The sequence below is a fragment of the Hypanus sabinus genome, chromosome 5, assembly GCF_030144855.1.
Source record: "Hypanus sabinus isolate sHypSab1 chromosome 5, sHypSab1.hap1, whole genome shotgun sequence".
Classification (NCBI taxonomy): Eukaryota; Metazoa; Chordata; class Chondrichthyes; order Myliobatiformes; family Dasyatidae; genus Hypanus; species Hypanus sabinus.
The window spans coordinates 154,132,557-154,156,587 of NC_082710.1; the positions used below are offsets into that span (position 1 = coordinate 154,132,557).

Here is a 24,031-nt window from a genome sequence, read left to right on the forward strand (position 1 = left end):
AGTCGTACCAGCATTTATTACCCACCCTAGTTGTACCAGCATTTATTACCCATCCCTATTGGCACCAGCATTTATTACCCATCCCTAGTTGTACCAGTATTTATTACCCACCCTAGTTGTACCAGCATTTATTACCCATCCCTATTGGCACCAGCATTTATTACCCATCCCTAGTCGTACCAGCATTTATTACCCATCCCTAGTCGTACCAGCATTTATTACCCATCTCTAGTTGTACCAGCATTTATTACCCATCCCTAGTTGTACCAGCATTTATTACCCATCCCTAGTTGTACCAGCATTTATTACCCACCCCAGTTGTACCAACATTTATTACCCATCCCTAGTCGTACCAGCAATTATTACCCATCCCTAGTCGTACCAGCAATTATTACCCATCCCTAGTTGTACCAGTATTTATTACCCACCCTAGTTGTACCAGCATTTATTACCCACCCCAGTTGTACCAGCATTTATAACCCATCCCTAGTCGTACCAGCATTTATAACCCATCCCTAGTCGTACCAGCATTTATTACCCATCCCTAGTCGCACCAGCATTTATTACCCATCCCTAGTTGCCCCTTACAAACCTTTAGTAATGCACCCTAAAAATCCTATGTGGATGCATCATGGCATCTGATATGGGAACTACTCTGCCTGCCTCCACAGGAACTATAGGGAGTTCTGGATACAGCTCAACACATCACAGAAACCAGTCACCCCTCCACAGTCCCTGTCCATCATTCATACTGCTTTGATAAATCAGTGAACTCACCACCCCCTCAAACAGGTCATTCTTCTCCCCTCTCCCATTCAATTGGAAGATACAAAAGCCTTGATAGAACATACTACCAGGCTCAAGGACAGCTTCTAGCCTTCTGTTCTAGGACCCCTGAATTCCCCACAGTATGGTGAGATGGACTATTGACCTCGCCATCATGTGCTGCTAGATGTGCTGCTTCACACTGCGGGGAGCTGGTGTCAATTCCAGCCTCTGCCACTGTCTGTGTGGAGACTGCACATTCTCCCTGTGACTGCATGGGTTTCTCTTGTCTGCTCCCTTTCCTCCCATCTTCTGGAAGGTCAGGTGGCTGTAAATTTCTTTGAGCGTGTGGATGAAGGGTGGAATCTGGAATTGGTGGGAATGTAGAGAGAGTAAGTGGGATTGGTGTAAATGGGTGGCTGGTGGTCAACATAGACTCAGTGGGCCGAAGGGCTTGTTACCCTGTTGAATGAAATTGTCATTCCATTCGGTAATGTAGTGGTTAGCACAATGCTTTACATTACCAACAACCCACGTTCAATTTCCACTACTGCTTGTAAGGAGTTTGTGCGTTCTCTCTGTGCCTGCGTGGGTTTCCTCTGGGTGCTTGTGTTTCCTGCTACAGTCCAAAGACTTACCAGTTGGTAGGTTGGTCATTGTAAATTGTCCTGTGATTAGGCTAGGATTAAATCGGGCTGGCACGACTCGAAGGGCCAGAGGGCCTTCTCTGTATGTCAATAAATGAATAAATTTTGACGTTTATAATCTTGAGTTCCCCAGTCAGAATTTGAACCGTGTGGCCCATGCAACCTAATCATGATGGTAGGCATTCTGCCTTCTGGATATCATGTTCTTAAGCCCTTGCTCCTTGTGCACAGTGCATAGGAGGGAAGGGGGAATGGATGTTCGTGACAAGATAATATTCAGAATGAGATGGAATGGAAGGACATGGGGGATCATCCATGTGATATCTGAAGTAATTTCCCTGAAGAAAATGCTTTGATTATCTTTTCAGCTGAAAAATGGAGTGGAGCAGTACATTAGTAGCTACGAGTACAAGAAAGGAAAACTGTTGCTGTACTTGGAATCGGTATTTATTTTAATTTTATATTAAATCTATTGGTATTCATTTTGCAATAAGTAGAGACATGGGCGACAGCAGATTTTGGAATCTGGAGAGAAACACAAAACGTTGGAGCAACTGAGCAGGTCAGGAGATGCAACGGGACTGACAAGAGTAGATGGGGATAAAGTGGTGAGGGGAAGGCGTTGAACAAGAGCTGCAGGTGATAGGTGGATCCAGGTGAGATGGGGATGATAGGCAAGTGGAGGAGGAGAGAGCAGGAATAGTGATGGGCTGTTTTTCTTTTTCCCATCCACCTGCTCACAGTCTTCCACCTCCAGGACAGGCATCCAGCCTCTATTGGACTCGCAGACCTCTGGCCTCTGATTTCCCCATTTGATGTGAACCTCGGGCTTTACCCATTGGACCTCAACATCTGGACTTAAAATTCACCTTCGAGCTTTGACCTTTGGTATTGACCCAGGTGCACTCTCCAGGCCTTGAACGAACTCAATTGCTTCCAATCTGTGTCCCCACCTACCAACAGAAACTGGTTCTCTTTATGCAAAACCAAGACTCCGCTTATGGTTTTGTGCAGAGCCGATGGCGTCCATCTCTCTATCCCCTACCATCTCTCTACACAGCCTTTCCACTAAGGAATTCTCTCCACCTGTCCATTGTCCCATGCCAGTGATCACAAACAAGCTGCAAACATGAGGAAATCTGCAGATGCTGGAAATTCAAACAACAACACACACAAAATGCTGGTGGAACACAGCTGGCCAGGCAGCATCTATAGGGAGAAGCGCTGTCGACGTTTCGGGCCGAGACCCTTAGTCAGGACTAACTGAAAGGAAAGATAGTAAGAGATTTGAAAGTAGTGGGGGGAGTGGGAAATACGAAATTATAGGAAAAGTCCGGAGGGGTTGGGGTGAAGCTAAGAGCTGGAAAGGTGATTGGTGAAAGTGATAGCGAGCTGGAGAAGGGGAAGGATCATGGGACGGGAGGCCTTGGCAGAAAGAAAGGTGGGGGGAGGGGGAAGCACCAGAGGGAGATGGAGAACAGGCAAAAACTAAATATGTCAGGGATGGAGTAAGAAGGGGAGGAGGGGCATTAACGGAAGTTAGAGAAGTCAATGTTCATGCCATCAGGTTGGAGGCTACTCAGCTGGTATGTAAGGTGTTGTTCCTCCAACCTGAGTTTGGATTCGTTTTGACAGTAGAGGAGGCCATGGATAGACATATCAGAATGGGAATGGGACGTGGAATTAAAATGTGTGGCCACTGGGAGATTCTGCTTTCTCTGGCAGTCCAAGCGTAGGTGTTCAGCGAAACGGTCTCCCAGTCGGTGTCGGGTCTCACCAAGGCCACACCGGGAGCACCGAATGCAGTATACCACACCAGCCGACTCACAGGTGAAGTGTCGCCTCACCTGGAAAGACTGTCTGGGGCCCTGAATGGTGGTGAGGGAGGAAGTGTAAGGGCAGGTGTAGCACTTGTTCTGTTTACAAGGATAAGTGCCAGGAGGGAGATCAGTGGGAAGGGATGGGGGGGGGGGGACGAGTGGACAAGGGAGTCATGTAGGGAGCGAACCCTGTGGAAAGCAGAAAGAGGGTGGGAGGGAAAGCTGTGCTTGGTAGTGGGATCCCGTTGGAGGTGGCGGAAGTTATGGAGAATTATACGTTGGACCTGGAGGCTGGTGGGGTGGTAAGTGAGGACAAAAGGAACCCTATCCTGAGTGGGGTGGCGGACAGATGGGGTGAGGGCAGATGTGCGGGAAATGGGAGAGATGCGTTTGAGAGCAGAATTGATGGTGGAAGAAGGGAAGCCCCTTTGTTTAAAAAAGAAAGACATCTCCTTTGTCCTGGAATGAAAAGCCTCATCCTGAGAGGAGATGCGGCGGAGATGGAGGAATTGTGAGAAGGGGATAGCATTTTTTCAAGAGACAGGGTGGGAAGAGGAATAGTCCAGGTAGCTGTGAGAGTCCGTAGGCTTAAAGTAGATATCTGTAGATAAGCCATCTCCAGAGATGGAGACAGAAAGATCAAGAAAGGGGAGGGAGGTGTCGGAAATGGACCAGGTAAATTTGAGGGCAGGGTGAAAGTTGCAGGCAAAGTTAATGAAGTCAACGAGCTCAGCATGCATGCAGGAGGCAGTGCCAATGCAGTTGTCGATGTAGCAAAGGAAAAGAGGGGGATGGATACCCATAAAGACTTGGAACATGGACTGTTCCACAAAGCCAACAAAAAGGCAGGCGTAACTGGGATCCATACGGGTGCCCGTGGCTACACCCTTGGTTTGGAGGAAGTGGGAGGAGCCAAAGGAGAAATTGAGAGTAAGAACTAATTCCGCTCGACAGAGGAGAGTGGTGGTAGAGGGGAATTGGTTAGGTCTGGAATCCAAAAAGAAGCGAAGAGCTTCGAGACCATCTCGATGGGGGATGGAGGTGTATAGGGACTGGGCATCCATGGTGAAAATAAGGCGGTGCGGGCCAGGGAACTTAAAATAATTGAAAAAATTCAAAGCATGAGAAGTGTCACGAACATGGGTGGGAAGAGATGGAACAAGGGGGGATAAGACAGTGTCAAGGTATGCAGAAATGAGTTCAGTGGGGCAGGAGCAAGCTGAGACAATAGGTCTACCTGAACAGGCAGGTTTGTGGATCTTCGGTAGGAGGTAGAAACGGGAAGTGCGGGGTGTGGGAACTATGAGGTTGGTGGCAGTGGATGGGAGATCCCCAGAGCTGATAAGGTTGGTGATGGTATTGGAGACAATGGCCTGGCGCTCCTTAGTGTAGTCATGATCAAGGGTTAAATAAGAGGAGGTATCAGAGAGTTGTCGCTGTGCCTCGGCCAGGTAGAGGTCAGTACGCCAGACAACAACAGCTCCCCACTTATCAGCAGGTTTTATAGCGAGGTTGGGATTGGTGCAGAGGGAGCGGAGAGCAGAGCGTTCGGAAGGAGTGAGGTTGGAATTGGAACAGGGTGCAGAGAAATCGAGACAGTTGATGTCCCATTGGCAATTAGCAATAAAGAGATCCAGAGCAGGCAGAAGACCAGAGCGGGGTGTCCATGAAGAGGAGGAGGGTTGATGATGGGAGAAGGGGTCATCGGTGGGTGTAGGAGAGTCCTTGTCAAAGAAGTAAGCTCGGAGACGGAGCGGGTGTGAGAAGAGTTCAGAGTCATGGCGTACGCGGAACTCGCTGAGGTGTGGGCGAAGGGGGACAAAGGTGAGGCCCTTACTGAGGACAGAGCGCTCTGCCTCAGAGAGTTGAAGGTCGGAGGGGATGGTAAAGACCCGGCACGGATGAGAGATGGGATCGGAGGGAGAGGGAGGCTGGTAGTGTCAGTGGAGAAGGAAGGGTTGGGGTGAGAGGAAGATGGAGCCTCTGAGGGCCCAGGAGCTGACGATGGGATCTGAGAGAGTGGAGATTGCAGAGTGGTGGTGGGGGATGGGGAGACAGGAGTCACAATCACAGCATGTGAAGACCCGGCCTGGAGTTCAAGGCTGGAGTCCAGTTGCCTCGCACTTCCCATCACCTCGGTAAAGTAGATGGCACATGTCATCAGAGACCCTACCCAGTGTGGAAGTTCTCATGTCGCCCCACTCCCATCAGGTAGAAGCTACGGAAGTCTAAAAGCATGTCCCACCAGGCTCAAGGACAGCTTCTGCTCTGCTGTTATTAGACTATTGAACTGTTCCCTAGTACAATAAGATGGACCCTTGACCTCACAACCAACCCTGTTATGGCCCTTGAATTATATTGTCTGCCTGCATAGCACTTTCTGTCTAACTGTAGTACTTAACTCCCTATTCTGTTACTGATTTCCCTTGTACTGCCTCAATGTCGATGTAGTGGTCTGATATCAGTACGTGACAATAATAAACCAACCTTCCACTTTCCTCACTGAGAGAGTATTCGCTATGTCAGGTTTCCAGTGTACCTCAGTACGTGACAGTGACAAACTGATTGATGACCTGCCCCACCGACGGTATTCCCTACCTTTGTACTCTGTGCCACAGGATGCAAGACGAATGTACATGAGAATAATAGACCAATGCAGAAGTCCAGGATTGAATTTACAGATGCGCTCTCCCCATGGGAAATCCAACTTTGATTGCCCGAGTCGTGCTTTCACCTGTCTCATTGCTGTGAATCTGCTTCTGTTCTCCAGATCCAAGAAAGCGAAACGTGTATCATCTTTCCAGCCAAGCAGATCGTACCTCTGGGCTTGATGCAGCCTGCGCATGCCACGCTATACGACTTTTATGACCCAAGTAAGTTGGAGCTTTTTTAAAGAGTCTGGTCAGTACACTTTGTAGGGATTTACTTCCTGCAATACAGTTCAGTGGATACTGGATCTGAACAGAGGAACACCCACCCCCCAGCTTCATACCTTCTCTCCTTATCTCCCTGCATCTCTGCAGCTTAGCTAACATTCCCATCAACTGAATTATTTTTCCCTTCACTGACACACAAGGGGCAGTTAACCCACCAACCCATACATTGCTGATATGCAGGAGGAAACCAGAGCTCCTAAAGGAAACCCATGTTGTCACAAAGAGAACGTGCAAACTCCACACAGACAGCGCTGGAGGACAGAATTGAACCCAGGTCCCTGGGGCTGCGACATAGCGACTGGATCACAGATGATGAGTATCCTTTGATTCAGGAAGGCCTGCCTCTGTGTCATCAGCTGCCACAGTATATAGTCAGGCTTCCAATGGTACCGACGGCCAGACCTGCCTTGGGGGAAGGGGGATAGTTGGGCAACTCTGAGTCATGGGTTGGGGTGCGGTCATCCCCTTAAACATGTCACCACTAAGCCTTGTTTGTGGTATCTTTCTTACCATACATAAGCTGACTTTCCTGCTTTTACACGAGTCAACACAAAGTACAATGAGCTAAGGTGAGGGTGTGTGAAAGAAGGGTCTCCTTCTGATTGAAATGCTGTCACAGCATGGAAATGGGTTCTTCAGTCTGTTGGCTCTCTTGTTTATTTTCTGATCCTTCGCGTTCCTCTGGGAGTCAGGAATGACGAGCAGACGCAGTTTATTTTAGAGTTCAAACAAACATGCAAATAGTAAACAGACTAAATAAAGAGCTGAGAAACTATGCTAAGGAGTGAATGAATGACAAAATGTGAAGACAAAAGAATAAAGAAGCAAAGATGGCACCTCTGAAAAAGCCATCACATTTATAGATAAGGAAAATTCCTTAGATAGGAATAAACCACTTAATACGCTACATCATTCAATGTGCAAATACTTAGCCAATGAAGTACGAGGAAGGTAATAAACCGTCAGTTTAGCTGCTGTATTGCAATCTGCCACTGAATGGGGATGAACCTCTACACACTATAAAAAAAACATGAGGTTTTTAAAAAGTATAAATCTTATAAAAAGAATGATTAAAAACACAATGGTTTCCAACTGATCCATGCCAACCAAAGTTCCCATTTACTTGTGTTTGGTCCATGTCTCTCTAAACCTTTCCTATTCATGAAAGGGAGGAGTTCATCTTGTCCTTACTTATCACCTCCTGAGCCTTCACATCTAGCACATCATTCTCCACAACTTCTGCTACGTAAAATAGGTCCAAACACACCTTTACCTCGCCCCCGGCCTCTGCTTTCAGCAGGGGTCACACTCTCTATGATTCTCGTCCATTTGTCCCTCTGCACTGATCTCCCTCTTGGCAGTTATCTCTGCAAGCAGAACAAGTGTTACAGCTGCCCATTCACCTCGTCCATCACCTCCATTCAGTGCCCCAAACATTCCTTCCAGTCAACACTTCTACTGAGAGTCTATAGGGGTCATCTGCTGTACCTCGTTCTCCCAGTGCAGGCTCCTCTACATTAGTAAGATCGACATAGATTGTCGGAATGCTCTGTCTGCAACAAGCGGAATCTCCTGATGGCAAACCATTTTATTAACTCCAATTCCCATTCCCATTCCGACATGTTGGTCCATGGCCTCCTCTACTGCCAAGATGAGGCCACTCTCAGATTGGAAGAACAGACAGACAGTCAGAAATACTTTATTGATCCCAGGGGAAATTGGGTTTCGTTACAGCTGCACCAACCAAGAATAGTGAAGAAATATAGCAATATAAAACCATAAATAATTAAATAATAATAAGTTAATCATGCTAAGTGGAAATAAGTCCAGGACCAGCCTATTGGCTCAGTGTATCTGACACTCTGAGGAGGAGTTGTAAAGTTTGATGGCCACAGGCAGGAATGACTTCCTATGACGCTCAGTGTTACATCTCGGTGGAATGAGTCTCTGGCTGAATGTACTCCTCTGCCTAACCAGTACATCATGGAGTGGATGGAAGTCATTGTCCAAGATGGCATGCAACTTGGACAGCATCCTCTTTTCAGACACCACCGTCAGAGGGTCCAGTTCCACCCCACTACATCACTGGCCTTAGGAATGAGCTTGTTGATCCTGTTGCTGTCTGCTACCCTCAGCCTGCTGCCCCAGCACACAACAGCAAACATGATAGCACCGGCCACCACAGATGCACAGAACATCCTCAGCATCATCCGGCAGATGTTAAAGAACCTCGGTCTCCTCAGGAAATAGAGACGGCTCTGACCCTTCTTGTAGACTGCCTCTGTGTTCTTTGACCAGTCCAGTTTATTGTCAATTCATATCCTCAGGTATTTGTAATCCTCCACCATATCCATAATGCCCCTTGGATGGAAACAGGGGTCACCGGTGCCTTAGCCCTCCTCAGGTCCACCACCAGCTCCTTAGTCTTTTTCACATTAAGCTGCAGATGATTCTGCTCGCACCATGTGACAAAGTTTCCCACTGTAGCCCTGTACTCAGCCTTATCTCCCTTGCTTCCAACCTGAAGGCATGGACATTAATTTCATTAACTTCCGGTAATTCCTCCCAATTCCCCCTTCTCTCTTTTTCCATTTCATATTCTGGCTTCCCTCTTACCCCTTATCGGTTACTTGCCTATAATTTTCCTCTGGTGCTCATCCTCCTTCCCTTTCTCCCATGGTCCATTCTCCTCTCATATCAGATTCCTTATTCTTCAGCCCTTTACCCTTTCCATCTATCACCTCCCAGCTTCTCACTTCAACTCTCTCCCCAGTCACCTACCTTCCCCCTCCTTGCCTGGCTTCACCCTTCACCTCCTAGCTTGTGCTGTGCTGCTAAAGGGATCAGAGTAGGGTAGGACATATACACAAATCGGTAGTGCAATAAGAACATTGAAACTGAGGAATCTATGGCCATTGTTCTCTGAAAGAGTCAACATATATGACAAGCTTGCCTTCATAAGTATTTTACACAGAATGTGGTTGATACCTGGAGCATGATACCAGAGGAGCTGGTGAAAATAGATACAGTTGCTCTATTCCAGAGTTATTTCAAAAAGCGCTAACATAGATGAGGCATAGAAGGATAATGTGGGCATCAGGGTAGATGGGCATAGTGGGCCTATTCCGGTGCTGTACTACTCTGACTCCATTACTCATCCAGTCCATTTCCATGGTGCGTTGCTTCAGAAGGGCTAACATTATCGTCAAGTATGGCTGCATGCTGGCCTTTCCCTTTTCTAGGAAAAGATACAGGAGTCTGAGGGCCCAGGAAACCAGACTCAAGAACAGCTCTTACCCTCTCCTGAACCCAGCCGCACATTTCACATCCCCACCTTGTGGGGCTGCCACGTTCTCCAACTCCTAACTCTACCTCTCTCTGCTACTTCTCTATTGTCACATCAGCATTTCTTTTTTGTACTGCTTCAGATTTGCAGTAAAATCACCATCAGCTTGAGAACACACCAACCTACAATGTTGTACCTGTTGCTGTCCTATAGTGTTTCTTATTACTGTGTCCACTGTATGTGACAAGAACAGAAAAGCCTGAGAAAGTGGTAGATACAGCCCAGTCCATCACAGGAAAAACCATCCCCAGCACTGAGCACATCTACAAGGAGTGCTGCCACAAGAAAGCAGCATCTATCATTAAGGACCCCCACCATCTAGGCTATGCTCTCTTCTTGCTGCTGCCATCAGGAAGGACGATTGGGAGCCTTAGGTCACACACCACCAGGTTCAGGAACAGTTACAGGCTCTGGAACCAGCGTGGACTCACTAGCAAACTCTTGAAAGCAAGTTAGAACCCCTTAAGCTCAGGTTCATGTCAGCTACAACCCGCTAGCATATACCTTTATGCTGTCGCATATTAGTATTTCATTTCTTTTGTCAAAATATTGTACTAATAGTACAGGTATTCCTTATCATTACTGATTCCCCAATCCATGGACTCACTTCAAGGACTCTACAACTCATCTTCTCAGTATTATTTGTTTATTATTTGTTTTATTGGTATTTGCACAGTTTCTCTTCTTATGGACCTTGGATGTTTGTCGTTCTCTGACTGTGTGTCATTTTTCACTGGTTCTCTAGTACTTCTTTGTTCTACTATGAATACCTGCAAGAAAATGAATCTCAGGGTTGTACATGGTGACATATATGTACTTCGATAATAAATTTACTTTGAACGTTGAAGCCGGAAGTACACTAATCTGTGTGTTAATGGTGGATGCAGACTCAATGATTCTGAGCCTGTGCTGGGATATGCTGACTAAGTGACAATGATCTGATTCTGCTTTGGTTTGCTTCCAGGTACGAAATGCACGATAACTTACAATGCTCCAAAAGAAAACCCTCTGGTCACGAAGCTCTGTAATGGCCAGGTTTGCACCTGTGCTGAAGGTACTGACAGCCCAATAAGTTCCCCTCTCCCTCAGTTTTGTACTTGTCACTGAATTTATTGTTACATTTTGTACTGTCTCTGAACAGACCCATTGAGTCAGAATACAGCCAGTATCAGAACTGGCTTACTATTGTTACAAACTACCTACCTATTACTGTACTTATCCATTCAACTTACCCTACCTATGCACCTACCCAATGTGCCCACCCCCCACCCTACCTACCTACCTAACACGCAGAATGGGACCTTCAAGCCAGGCTTCCCAGCTACCCCCGATTCAACTCTAGCCTAATCAAGAGACAGTCTACAATGACCAATTAAACTACCAACCGGAACGTCTTTGAACTGCGGGGGGAGTCCTGAGCACCCAGAGGAAACCCAGGCTGTCACGGGGAGAACATACAAACTCCTCACGGGCAGTGGTGGGAATTGAACCCTGGTCTCTGGTACTGTAAAGTGCTGTGATAACAGCTGCACTGTTGTGCTGCCCTTATTGGACTCTTAAACAAACGTCTCATATATTAAAAGATGAGCTCTTAATCTCCCAGTCTACCATGTCGTGGCCCTTGAACTTTGTCTGTCTACATGCTTTGCACCTTCCGTAACTGTACAGCATATTCTGCATTGTGTTATCCTTTTGCATCTCATTGTTGCACTTACGTACAGAATGATATGACCACAGGGCATGCAAACAATAACTTTTCAAAGTATCTTGGTTGCTGACAATAATAAACCAACCCCAATTCCAATTCTGATATCCATGCCATTTCCAACACCAGTACCTTGTACTCTTTGTCTTTCTGCTTGTGCATCTCACTGTTCTATTTTTCTATGTTAACAATTATCGGTTTATCATGGACTTTCTAAGTTTACTACAAATTTTGACATTCATTGAAAACTTTCTAGAATTAATTAGTATCTTGTGTAAAGATTTTAATAAGAGAGTTTCTTATACACTTCCACCAGGTCCCTGTCCTAAGATCACACGGATTTTGGAAGTAGACTGGAAGGAAAGTCCGCGGAGTAACTTTGCCTGCTACACTCCAATTGTGGATTATGGTATGTGTGAAGATCTTTCCTGTCCTTCTCTGCTTCCGTTCAGAGGGTTTCAGGGAAAGAGAAGATGCTGGGAACACCTGCCAAGTCAGTCAGTGTCAATGGTATGTAATGGGTGTGGGTGGGGGGGGTGGAGAGCACAGCACTACCACTTCCTCTGGCAGCTCCTTCCACATACCCACCACCCTCTGGGTGAAAACATTTGATGCTGGAGCTCTGAAATAAAGCCAGAAAATGCTGGGGACATTCAGCAGGTCAGGCAGTAGCTGTGGAAGGAGAAACAGTAAATGTTTCGGATTGAAGTCGCCCGTTCTGATGAAAGGTCATCAACCTGTAATGTTAAGTCTCTCTCACTCTCTCCACAGATGCTGCCTGACCTGTTGTGTGTTTCCAGTATTTTCTCCTTTTATCAGCCTTTCAGACAGTTCAATCGGGCAATGAATCCTGCTACACGTGGTGTTTTCTGTGGATCAGATACCTAGATATGAACACAATATAATCAGACTGTCAAGTTAGAAATGGAATCTTCCCCCTAAACACGCAGTTCTCCCAAGTTACACAGGCAATAATGCTGCCGTCTTATCAGATACTGAATAGAACATCGAAAATCAAATACGGATACATCCCTCTGGCCCAGGAAGCCAAAACTAATGGAACTAATCCCTTCTGCCTGCACGTGGTCCATGTCCCTCCATTCTCTGCACATGCTTGTACCTGCCTTCGGAGCCTGGTAACACCTCTACCGTGTCTACCTCCACCACCATTCCAGGCACCCACTTCACTCTGCCCCGCACCCCTCCTGTGCTCTCTCGCCTGAAGTGCATCCCCTCTAATATTAGACATTTGACCCAGGGAGAAAAAAGATGCTGATTGCCTACTCTGTCTATTCCACCCATAGTTTTAAATGCTTCCATCAGAAAACCACTCGGCCTCTGCTACTCCAGAAAAAACAACCTTGTCGAACCTGAGCAAGTTTGTCAAACTACTCCTTATAGCACATGCCAGCTAATCCAGCCTTCATCCGGTTAACCACTTCTGCACCAAAGCCTCCACATCCTTCCGATAATGGACACAGAAAAATTGAATCCTCCCACTACACAGGCAGTTCTTCAGCAGGAAAAGAAAAATTAAAGATCCAAAAACAGTTGTACCAGGATGCTCTCAGAATATCATGTTAGAAACGGAATCTCCTCACTGTCATCCATACAAGGAATATGAAGCTTCATAACAACAGCATTTCCACCTTCCCATCAGACTGTCAGTCCGTCCCACACTAGATCATATAGTTTCTCCATAGGAAGAGAATAGAAGTCAAAATGTGTCACATGATTGAGAATGATGGGTGAAACGCTATCACCTTGCTGCATTTTTCTGACACACTTTCCTTCCAATTGTCGTTCAGTCTACAGGGCACAGCTTGTGAATCAGACCTCGCTGGGGTACTTTGACAGTTACATCATGTCCATCAATGATGTTTTCAAGACCCACGGTGAGTATTATTTGCAGAGGTGAATGCAGGTGAATCTGGGGGATATGAGCAAAAGTAGTGTTAAGTCCAGAACCTGTTTTAGGAAGAGCTTCCTCCCCTCTGCCATCAATTTCCTGAACAGCACATGAACACTACTTCACTATTCCCCTTCTGTACTTGTATTTACCTGATGACTGAGCTGCATGTAAAAGAGTCCATATCCCTCCATTTATGTGCCGATGTCTGGCACCTCTATTGCATCTGCTTCCGCCACCAACCCTGGCAGCGTGTTCCAGGCTCCTTCAATTCTCCGTGTAATAAAATACTCCAGACCAGGCACAACCAGAATTTTATAACGCTGCAGCGTAACTTCCTGACTCTTGAATTGACTGCCTTGACCAATGAAGGCAAGGACGCCATCTAACTTCTTCACCACAATATCTACTTGTGTGGCCACTTTCATGGAGCAATAGACTTGTACCCCAAGCACTCTCTGTACATCAAAACTGCTAAGGGTCCCGCCACCATCTGTGTGCTTTTCCTTTGCCTTTTGTCCTTTGCATTTAAGCCCTTTGAACTTACCCCCTCTCACCTTAAATGCACATCCTCCAATATTGACTTTTTGACCCTAGGAGAAAGACACTGGCTATGTAATCTAGGTAAACCTCTCCTGCATCCTCTCTGATGTCATCCATGTTGTAATGGGGCAACCAGAACCAAATACAATACTCCAGATGCAGCCTGAGCACATTTTTATAAAACTACAACATAACTTCCTGAATCTTCAATTGAAGAAGTGAATAAAACATTGCTAAAGTGACACTAAGGGAAGAGAGGTAGAGTTAAGAGTCTTAGAACATGGCAGCACCGCTGAGAATGGGCTGTGAAAGAGGTGGTTGGTTCAGGAGTCGGGTAGTACTGGGAATGAAGGTGTTCTTGGTTCACAGAGTCATGAAGTGGTACAGCATATAACAGGCCCTTTGGCCCATCTTTCTCTTATCTACAGTGATCAGTGCAAAGCAGCAGCATAGTGGAAGTCTAATGAAGTGAAGGTCCTGAATGATAGATGTTGCTTTCTCAAAGTGTCTTGGATGCTGAGGAGACATGTGCCTGTGATGGAGCTAGCTGAGTTTACAACTTTTTACAGCTTTTTCTGACCCTGTGCAGTGGTCCCTCCATACCAAATAGTGGTGTAACCAGGTAGAATGCTCTTCACGGTACGTGCCTTTGCTGATGTACCAATTTTCCTCAAACTCCGAATGAAACGTGGCCAGAGTCCTGCCTTCTTTGTAATTACATCAACATGTTGGCCCCAGGACAAATCCTCGGAGATGCTGACATGCAGAAATTTGGAACTGCTCACCCTTTCCACTTCTGATCCCTCGATCAGGACTAGTGTGTGTTCCCTCGACTTCCCCTTCCTAAAGTCTATAATCAATTCCTTGGTCTTACGGACATCGAGCGCAAGTTTGCTGCGACACCACTCAGCCAGCTGATCTGGTGTACGCCTCTTCGTCGCCGTCTGCCACCACTAGCTGTGTGGTCAGTAAATGTACTGACTGATGTGGTTTGAGCTGTGCCTATCCAGACAGTGGTGCGTGTAGGTTAATTAAAGCAGTGGGCTAAGCATCCACCCTTGAGATGCGCCAGTGTTGATTGTCGGTGAGGACGAGATGTTGGTCCCACACTGCACCGGCTGCGTTCTCACAGCGAGGAAGTCAGGGATCCAGCTGCAGAGGGAGGTTTTGGAGATTGTTTATCGAACCGAGGCCCCTGATGATAGATGTTGCCACTTTGGGGCTGCACCAGATGTAGATTGCTGTGGATGGTGTGGAGGGCAGACGCCACTAATCTTCTCTTCCACCTTTTCGAAAGGAAGTGGATTCTGTGATTAAAGCATCACATCATTGGAAAACTACAGTATTTTACAATTCACTCTGTTTACAAATGATGGATTCACATTAGAATACCGTCACCTCTATCCAGACTGCATGCAAGCTCCTGTGATGCCCAGTGGTGCTGGAAAGCCCCCATTTGTACTCGGGAACACATTATGCCGCTTTGCAATGGAACACATGGGGAGATCATTTCTCTCTGCAGCTTTACACTGAAATGTTGGGTACAGGTTGAATTGAGGCGGCAGACTCCATGCCCCAGAGTGTATCAGAGCAACAGAACCCAACGTCTGGACGATGAATTAAGTGCCGGGCCAGATTGAAAAGGTCTCAGGATGTTGGGGCCTGGGGTGAGGGATGGGCTGATTCAGCTCATGTCTCCGTAACGTTTACTGGGCTTTGCAAAGAACTGCAGCTTTGTGTCTGTGGATGGACTTCCTTTCATAGACTCCAGTTCTGATCAGTATTCGCTTATTATTGTTTGCACAATCTGTTCTTTTTTTTCTCGCTGCACATTGAGTGTTTGATGGTCTTTTAATGGGTTATTTTGGGTTTCTTTCTTTCATGGCTGCCTTGAGATAAGTCTCAAAGATGTATGATTTATATCAACTTTGATAATGAACTTTGAACTTTGAAATTGCCATACTGGACCAAGATACATCCTGTCAGGACACTTCCAACAGTATATTTATGAAAGTACAAGTATTCAAGATTATTTGATGTCATTTCTAGTACACGAGTGTAAAGAAGTAATTGTTACTGCAGATCCGATGCAGCACAAAAAACACACACACAATAAGGTAAAGAATACTAATTAAAAAGTACAATAAATCTAAATACCTAAGTTAGCTTGTGTACAAAGATTTATTTTATGTACATAAAATGACCATATGATATAGGAGCAGAATTAGGCCATTTGATCCATCAGGTCGACTCTGGCATGTCATCATGGCTGAACCTTTTTTCCTTACAGCCCCAATCTCCAGCCTTCAACCCGTATCACCATAACCTGACCAATCAATGACATTAGGTACATAAGTTGACTCTGACAGGAAATGATAAATTAGTGGTGGTGGGTGTGGTGTGGAATCTGAAGTAGAGCAAAGATTAAGGTGACAATAATGGAAGAGATAAATTCAAAGGTTTGAGGACATGTCCGCGCCATGAGGAAGGGGCTATAGCCAATGTCTGATTCCGTTCCCATGCCCGGTGAAGGTTGGACAGTCTCACTGGCCACGCGGTCACGGGACAGTCCTGTACTGCAATCCGATTGGGTGACTGTAGTGTCTGAGAGCTCAAGGTGTCCTGTGACCAAGGTAACCTGGCTCTCTCCTTTCCAGAGAGTGACAACGTTCAGAAGAATGACGTCAGAGCTTTCATCAACCGGAAGTCCTGCCAGCTGCAGATGAAGAGGGACACAGAATACCTGGTGATGGGGAAAATCGGGAAAGGTATCGACATCAGCGGGAAGTAAGTTTGGATCTGGGGATGTCCCATGTGGGAATGCTGCAGGAGTGTTGTAGATTTGTGAGAGCCAGTTGGAGGGAGGGAGGGAGGTTCCCTAGGCTGACCATCTACTGTGTCCTAGTCCCGTTTCCCTGCCAGGGATACTGGCTCTATGTCCAACCCATAATGCAGAGCAGCGCTCCAACTCTCCCTTGGTAACTGGTTCATCATCGCTGCGTGTACAGTAAATTGCTTTATTATGCAACGTACCAAGCTACAGTAAACAAAATGGTCTTGCAGTCTGTGGCATTCAGGAGTAGGGAAAACCCTCCGGGTGGTACAGGTGGCAAATTGTTTTATTACTGTCCCGTGTGCAATGAAAAGCTTTCTGCTGACTCCCATCCATACAGATCACTTCATCAGGTCAGGATAAGGGAGAATGAGTGAAGTGATGTAGACACAGATACAGTGTAGTGCAGGCAGGCAATTAGGTGCGAGGGCTATGCCATCAGCAGTTCATCTTTGTCATACAAGAGGTCTTTTCACTAATCTTGGATCAAAACTGTCCTTCAGCCCAGTGGGATCATTTCCCCCTGCTTTTGTTTCCTCTGTGGGATGGAAGGGTGGAGAAGAGAAAACGCTCCTGCTGAGAAAGGTCTTTGATCATGTTGACTACTTCACTAAGGCAGTGGGAATTGTCGACAGAGTCAATGGAACAGGGGCTGGATTGCTTTAAAAGAGAGGCGCTTTAACACCATATTCCACATCTCTCAAGCTTTTGTATCTGTTGCCTGATGTTTAGAAGGCCAGACCTCTATTCCAGGTATCATCTTGCTGAATCTTTCTGCACTACCACATCTTTCCTGGAGCCTGCTGATTGATGCCTGTTTGCAAGCTTACCGTTCATCCCTTTGAACAATAAAACTAGACTTCTCCCCTCCCCTCCCCCTCCCCTCACTCTCTATCTCCCTGCATCTCTCTATTTACTTCCAGTAACAGTTTCCTTTCTGTGCCATTGATGCTGAACATTATAGATACTATGAAGGTGTGGTTACCAGACTGAGCAAATTTTGTGTAGTTTCCAACTTCTGAACAAACAACTTGAGATGGGCTATGAAAACAGAACACATTCTTTACCTTTCTTATGGTAATAGAGTTATGGATGGATCACAGAAACCAGCCTCCTCTCTCCGGACTCCATCTATACTCCCCTGCCTCAGTCAAGAAGCCAGCCTAATCATAGACCCCTCCCACCCGAAACTAGCTCTTCTCCACCTCTCATTGGGCAGAAGATACTAAAGCCTGAAAGCACAGGCTCAAGGACAGCTTCTACCCCATTGACTATTGACCAGACCTCCTGAGTCAGAATCGGGTTTCTTAGCACCGGCATGTGTTGTGAAATCTGTTAACCTAGCAGCAGCAGTTCAATGCAATACATAATAGAGAAGAAAAAATATACAAACAAGTAAGTAATATCTTTTAGAAATTCATTCTGAGAACATCTTATTACCGATTCAGAAACCTTTCTCCTATCAACTCAGTTGTGGAAGCCCTGTTGAAACAGCTGACCTGGTGGTCTGATCTACAGGTCAGAAACAGGCCTTGAGACACTTGAGAAAAGTCCAGCATCTGTGTTTTGATTTTTTGGTGTCTGTGATGCTTTGCTAATAACCGTTGAGTGAAAACTTGCTGTGCCTGTCTGCAGGATGCAGTATCTTCTCAGTGACACCACATGGATCGAACCCATTCCACCAGCAGCGACGTGTAACCTTCGGAGCTACAGAGAGTCCTGTCAGCACCTGAACACCTTCTTTGATAACCTCCTCATGTACGGATGCATATTGTAACTTCAGTCAGCAGCTGCAGTGCCTCTGGTGACAAACCTCCCCCTATTAAACAGAACGTAGTCATTGCTGCAATAAAATTTGTAACAAAAATAGGGTGCTCTTTCAATAAACTGCTCTGTGACATTGTCTGAAGTTTTTGTAATGGAATGCCATTGAGATGGTGATGGGAAAATGGGCTTCATTCTCGTGAATTGGTAGCACAGCGGGTAGAGATACTGCCTCAGGACGATGGGGACCTGGGCTTGGTCTCGACATCTGCCCCGAGTGGATTTGACATGTTCTTCCTGTGACTGCGTGGGCTGTCTGGTTCCCTCACAAACCCAAACAGCAACCGCTGTAAATTGTGGGTGAGTGGGAAGAACTGGGGGATATTGATGGGAATGTGGGGAGAATGAAATGGGATTTATGCCAATAGGTGGTTGATGGTTGGTAAAGACTCAATGGACTGGAGGTTCTGTCTCCACAATGTCGGAGAATTGTGGTCACTCAGCTACTCGCTGGGGACAGGGGACATTTGTTCTGTGTACCTGCTGACACCCTTACCAACCAAAGGTTGGTGTGAAGATCGCAAGGGGCACTCTCAGCAGGACAACAATAAACCATGCCATCACACCTCACCTTTAGCAGCTCAGTTATCCGTCTGCAGTGCTGAGAGAAGCTCCTCTGTGCAAGTGGCCTCCCACACATTTCAATGCAGTAATGGCCCACTGACGGGGGGGTGGGGGGGTGTGGTGGTTGGACCAGTGACAGGGTTTCCATGTTGGAGGGACTGCTGACTGTGGCAGACGGACAAGTGATGGGGGAACACTGTTCTGGTCGGGGACCCCTGTAGTGGGCAGACCAGTGTCAGAGTTCCTGTCCTAGATGTAATGGACATACCCATCAACCAGAATTTCCAAAGTAAGCTGTTGTCATTAACTCTTTACCTCAGAATTCCAGTGACCACCTTCCACTCCAGTGGCGAGGTGCCCGGTGACAGCAGTGTGGGCTCCTTGTCTCGACAGTGGGAGCTTGTTGGTGCAGAGGGTGGGGGAGGTGGTGTTGGAGCAATCTGTAAAGTAGTTTGGCCAGGAACTTGTGCTCAACACATTCTCCACTTGGAATGCCCACAGTCTGGGAACTCTACTGTGGCCGTGTTATGGCTTGTCAAAGAGGTGTGGGCAGCAGCCTTGAATTCCCCTTAATGACTTTCCTGGAGCTCTGCTACAGAGCTTGGAGTATAGGCTTCCGGAGTCGGACTTGAAAGCAATATCACAGCTGTACAGGGCAATGGAAAAGGTGTTTGCCAACACCGGCTTCTATCAGTCAGGGCACCGAGTGTGGGAGAAAGAAGAGACTGCAGAGGCCGGAATCCTGAGTGACACACAAGATGCTGGAGGAGCTCAGCAGGCCAGGCAGCATCTATGGTGAGAAATGGAGAGCATTATGACTGCACCACACTGGAAGAGTGTCCATTGTACAGGATTAAAATCAGCTGCAGAAAGCTGGAAAATTACTCAGCTCCATCATGGGTACAAATCTCCAAGGCATCTGCAAGGGGTGGTGTCCATCATTTAGGACCACCCAGGGGATACCCACTCCTCATTGTTACCATGGAGAGGGAGGTATAGAAGTCTGAATGCACACACTTAGCAATTCAGGAACAGCTTCTTTCTGCTTTGGCATCTGATTTCTAAATGGATATTGAACCCATGAAGACTACCTATTTTTTGTTTTTTTATTTCAAATTTTAACTTGACTAACAGTTCTCTTCTCTATATTTATCATGTATTTCACTGTACTGCTACCATAAAGTTAATACAGTTCACGACGTATCCTGGGTGGTGGTGCGTGGCCCTAAATGATGGACACCACCTTTCTCAGGCACTGCTTCTTGAAGATGCCTTGGAGACTTGCACCCATGATGGAGTTGAGTAATTTTACAAATTTCTGCAGCTGATTTTAATCCTGTACACGACAGGTCTGATTCTGGACCTGTCTTAGTCACTTCCTCTGGCAGCTCATTCCTTCAGCACTGTCCACTATGACTCGTACCACCAAGCCAATTTATTATCTAATTGGCTAGCACGTGCTCAATCCTTATGTGATCTATCTTTCCAGAACAGCCTCTGATCTGGGACCTCATCAAAGGTCCATGAAGACGATGTGTATCATATCGCACTTGTCAGACCCAGATTACTTCTTCAAAAACAAACTCAGTCAAATTCATGAGATGTGATTTTCTGCACACACCCAATGCCATACTGAGCATCCCAAATCCTTGCCTTCCCACACTGACGTTACCCTCACTGGCCTTGGCTTGTCCTTGAAGTATTAGGCACCCTTCAATCACCCAGCCTCTCTCCGTGTGGCTAGAATATTTACAAGCATCTCCAACAACGCCCCAGCAATTTCTTCCCTAGCTTCCAACAATGTCCTCAGATACACTTGGTAAGAACCAAGAGAATTTATCCTCCGTGATAAATCTTAACATGTTTTAAATTTGCCAGCACCACCTCTTTGTCAGTAGGATCATGGATGAAATAAGAACGACGGTTAATACATTCTTTTATTAATCTCTCCATGCTACCCATATCCACATCCATAAACCCATGTCTGGGTACATCCGAAATCTGACAAGTCTTCAATCTCACACATCCTCATCTGCAATTCCACATGTTCACAATCGGACACGCCCGCAACTGGACAACTCAGCAATACCACGTGTGCATCTCACGTATCCGTAATCCAATGTGTCCGCAATCCCATTTGTCTACAATCTAACACGTCTATAACCAAAAGTTCATAATCTCACACATCTGTATCGAAATCTGTAACCAAGATTTCATAATTGTGGCCTGAGAGTGACCACATCTTAGCACAAGAAATGTGTTGCTCCATGGTCTCTTATACCTTATTTGGCCATAATCCCATAAGCCTGTAGTGCTGCACATCAGCAATATGCCAAATCTACAGTCTGGCACATTCTGACAGGATACATACTCTTTTGTTGTCTCTGTGTTGGACAGTTCTGGCTGTTAATGTGCTATCTTTGCTCTAGTACAATCTTGACTTGCTGGAGATGTCCATAACACCAGCCTTCCACTCCAGTTCCACAAGACCACGTGCAGAGAGGCCTTCTCAAATCAAGGAGCGTTGGCTTGGAATGATGAGCTGATATAGCCCTGGAGTCTCTTGGTCCTCACTGAGGAGAGTTCCTCATCCAATCGACCACCAGTCGAATCACTGGGGAAGCAACATTGACCACATCAGATCCAGGGTCAGCTGCACCTTTCCATCCCACCTCCCTCAGACCCTTCCTCTCCCATTCTACCTGCCCCATCATCCCTCTCCTCCTATACCAGTACTCCTCGGTAAACCCCAGCAGCAGCCATTCTACACTTGCACTGAAGCTGACTGGACCCACTAACAAAACACATGGGGCACTGAAATAAAATACTGCACACTGGAAATGCTCAGTGTATTGGGTAGCACCCATGGAGCTTACATTTCCAGTCAATGATTAATGATCAGAACTGGGCATGGTGCCTAAACCAATGGCTGGAGGCAGGATGATCACACTGAATCAGCCTGGGTGGAAAGTGGAAAAGAAAGGGGCGAGGATAAATTGGTATCAGTTGCTCGGACTTGAGGGTCTGAGTAATAGGAAGAGGGTGGGCAGGATGGAGGGTAAGAGACTGAAGGGTGACCTTTCAGAAGAGTATAAAACCATGAGGAGCAAACATTTCCCTGTAGTCTCCTTCCCAGGTCATTGAATCAAGAGCTAGAGGGCATTACTTCAAGCTGGAAGGGAAAAGATTTAGTAGGAACTGAGGGGCAACTTCTTACAGAGAGTGTGGGTATATGGAACAATTTGCCAGAGGAAGTGGTAGAGGTGGGTACAATAACAACGTTTACAAGGCATGAATAGGAAGGGCTGAGAGGGACAAGGGCCAGATGCAGGCAAATGGGACTAGCTTAGACGGCATATGGACCACTTGAACAACTGAGTTTCTGTGCAGTTTTGCTCTATAGCTCTGAAGTTTAGCTGTAAAGCTTCCTGCTGTTTGACTCTATGCCCGATGAGACTTGGATAGGATGAGAAGAAAATGTCTTCACCCTAAGCCAGTCATCCTCAGAATTGTTTTCCCAACATGATATGATTGGGATCAGCAGGGTGCTGAATATTTGGGGAATCGAGGCAATAGGAGTTAATTCATATATTGCCATATTGCCTCAACCCAATGTAGAAGACCATTTGGTCCCACTACATCTTCACCACCTCATGACACAATCGCATTCCCTCACTAACATGTCCTCCCCTCAATCCCATCAGCTTCCCTCACCCCGGTGATGCACTGGGGGCAATCCACAGTTCCTCACTAGCCTACCAGCCTGCATGTGCTTGGGATGTGGCAGGAAGCCAGGACACCTGGGGAGGCAACTCACCCAGTCGCATGGAAAATAAGCAAACACCAAAGACAAAAAGTGCCTGAGATTGAGATTGCACAGGCATTTTTTGGGTTGTGAGGCAGTGGCACCACCATGGATGACAGGGGGCTGAGCTCTTATGCAGATGTTCTCGATGAAAGGGTCCAGAATGAGACAAGTGGGAGCCCACTGTACAACAACACCGAGACAGGCTGGGACAGTTTTCCCTGGAGCGAGGGAGGCCTGACGGACATTTAGAAAATTATGGACCGGAGAGACAGACAAAATCCGTTTCCCCACGGTAGGGTAGCACAGACAAGATGGGCATGGGTCAAAGGTGAGAAGGTTTTCACACAGTAATTGATATCTGGGACATGCTCCCAGAGTAGGTGGTGGGATCAGTACGGGCAATGGGTCTCAGTGACAGGCTGGGGAATGAAAGAAATGGACAAACCACAAGCAAGTGGGATTAGTACAGATGGACGAACAGCTCAGCATGAACATGTTGGGCCGAAGGGTCCATTTATCACTGTGACCATTCATACCTTAGTTGCTGGCATTGGAGCTGCTCGAGGATCCTGGAAGATTGAAGCTGTGAACGAAAGGGATGGTCACTGTCAAAGAGTGAAGGTGTGGTGAGGGGGAGGGGGGAGCGGGGAATCGGGAAGAGACAGAAAGGGGAAGAAAGAATGAGAAGGAGGGAAGAAAAGAGAGGAGAGAGAGAAAAGGGAGGGAGGAGTGGAGATGGGGAAAAAGGTGGGAGAGAAGCTCGCAAAGGAGATAAGAACATAAGAAGCAGGAGCAAGCCATCTGGCCCAGCGAGCTTGCCCCACTGTTCAATAAGATCATGGCTGATCTGGCCATGGATCTCTCCACCTACCCTCCTTTTCCCCATAACCTTTAATTCCCCAACCATCCAAAAATCTATCCAACAATGTCTTAAATATCCAACAATGTCTTAGATGTATCTTCTGAGGCAGCCTCCACTGCTTCATTGGGCAGAGAATTCTACAGATTCACCACTCTCTGGGAAAAGCAATTCCTCCTCATTTCCATCCTAAATCTACTCCCCTGAATCTTGAGGCAGTGTCCCCTAGATCTAGTCTCACCTACCAGTGGAAACAACTTTCCTAATCTTATCTATCCCTTACATAATTTTATATGTTTCCATAAGATCTCCTCTCATCCTTCTGAATTCCAGTGAGTACAGTCCCAGGTGATTCAATCTCTCCTCACAGTCTAATCCCCTCATCTCTGGAATCAACCTGGTGAACCTCCTCTGCACTGCCTCCAAGGTCAGTATATCCTTCCTCGAGCAAGGAGGCAAGTAAGATGAGGGA

General features: G+C 46.6%; 2 protein-coding genes across 2 annotated transcripts in view; one reads left to right on the forward strand and one right to left on the reverse strand.

Annotated features, from left to right (window-relative positions):
- The window catches only part of LOC132394479 (complement C4-like), a 133,340-nt gene extending 114,141 nt beyond the window's left edge, over window positions 1-19,199 (forward strand). Inside the window, exons 35-41 of the mRNA XM_059970687.1 lie at window positions 1,781-1,855; window positions 6,003-6,105; window positions 10,479-10,568; window positions 11,536-11,628; window positions 13,028-13,114; window positions 16,329-16,458; window positions 18,140-19,199. Of these exons, the coding sequence (XP_059826670.1) occupies window positions 1,781-1,855; window positions 6,003-6,105; window positions 10,479-10,568; window positions 11,536-11,628; window positions 13,028-13,114; window positions 16,329-16,458; window positions 18,140-18,281 (720 nt within the window). The 3' untranslated portion in view covers window positions 18,282-19,199. The remainder of the gene's footprint in view (window positions 1-1,780; window positions 1,856-6,002; window positions 6,106-10,478; window positions 10,569-11,535; window positions 11,629-13,027; window positions 13,115-16,328; window positions 16,459-18,139) is intronic.
- Window positions 19,200-19,690: 491 nt separating this feature from the next.
- LOC132394795 (uncharacterized) overlaps window positions 19,691-24,031 on the reverse strand; it is a 55,264-nt gene continuing 50,923 nt past the window's right edge. The window contains exons 14-15 of the mRNA XM_059971202.1: window positions 23,237-23,283; window positions 19,691-21,506 (exon numbers count right to left, since the gene is read on the reverse strand). The gene's annotated coding sequence lies outside the window, so the exon portion shown is untranslated. The remainder of the gene's footprint in view (window positions 21,507-23,236; window positions 23,284-24,031) is intronic.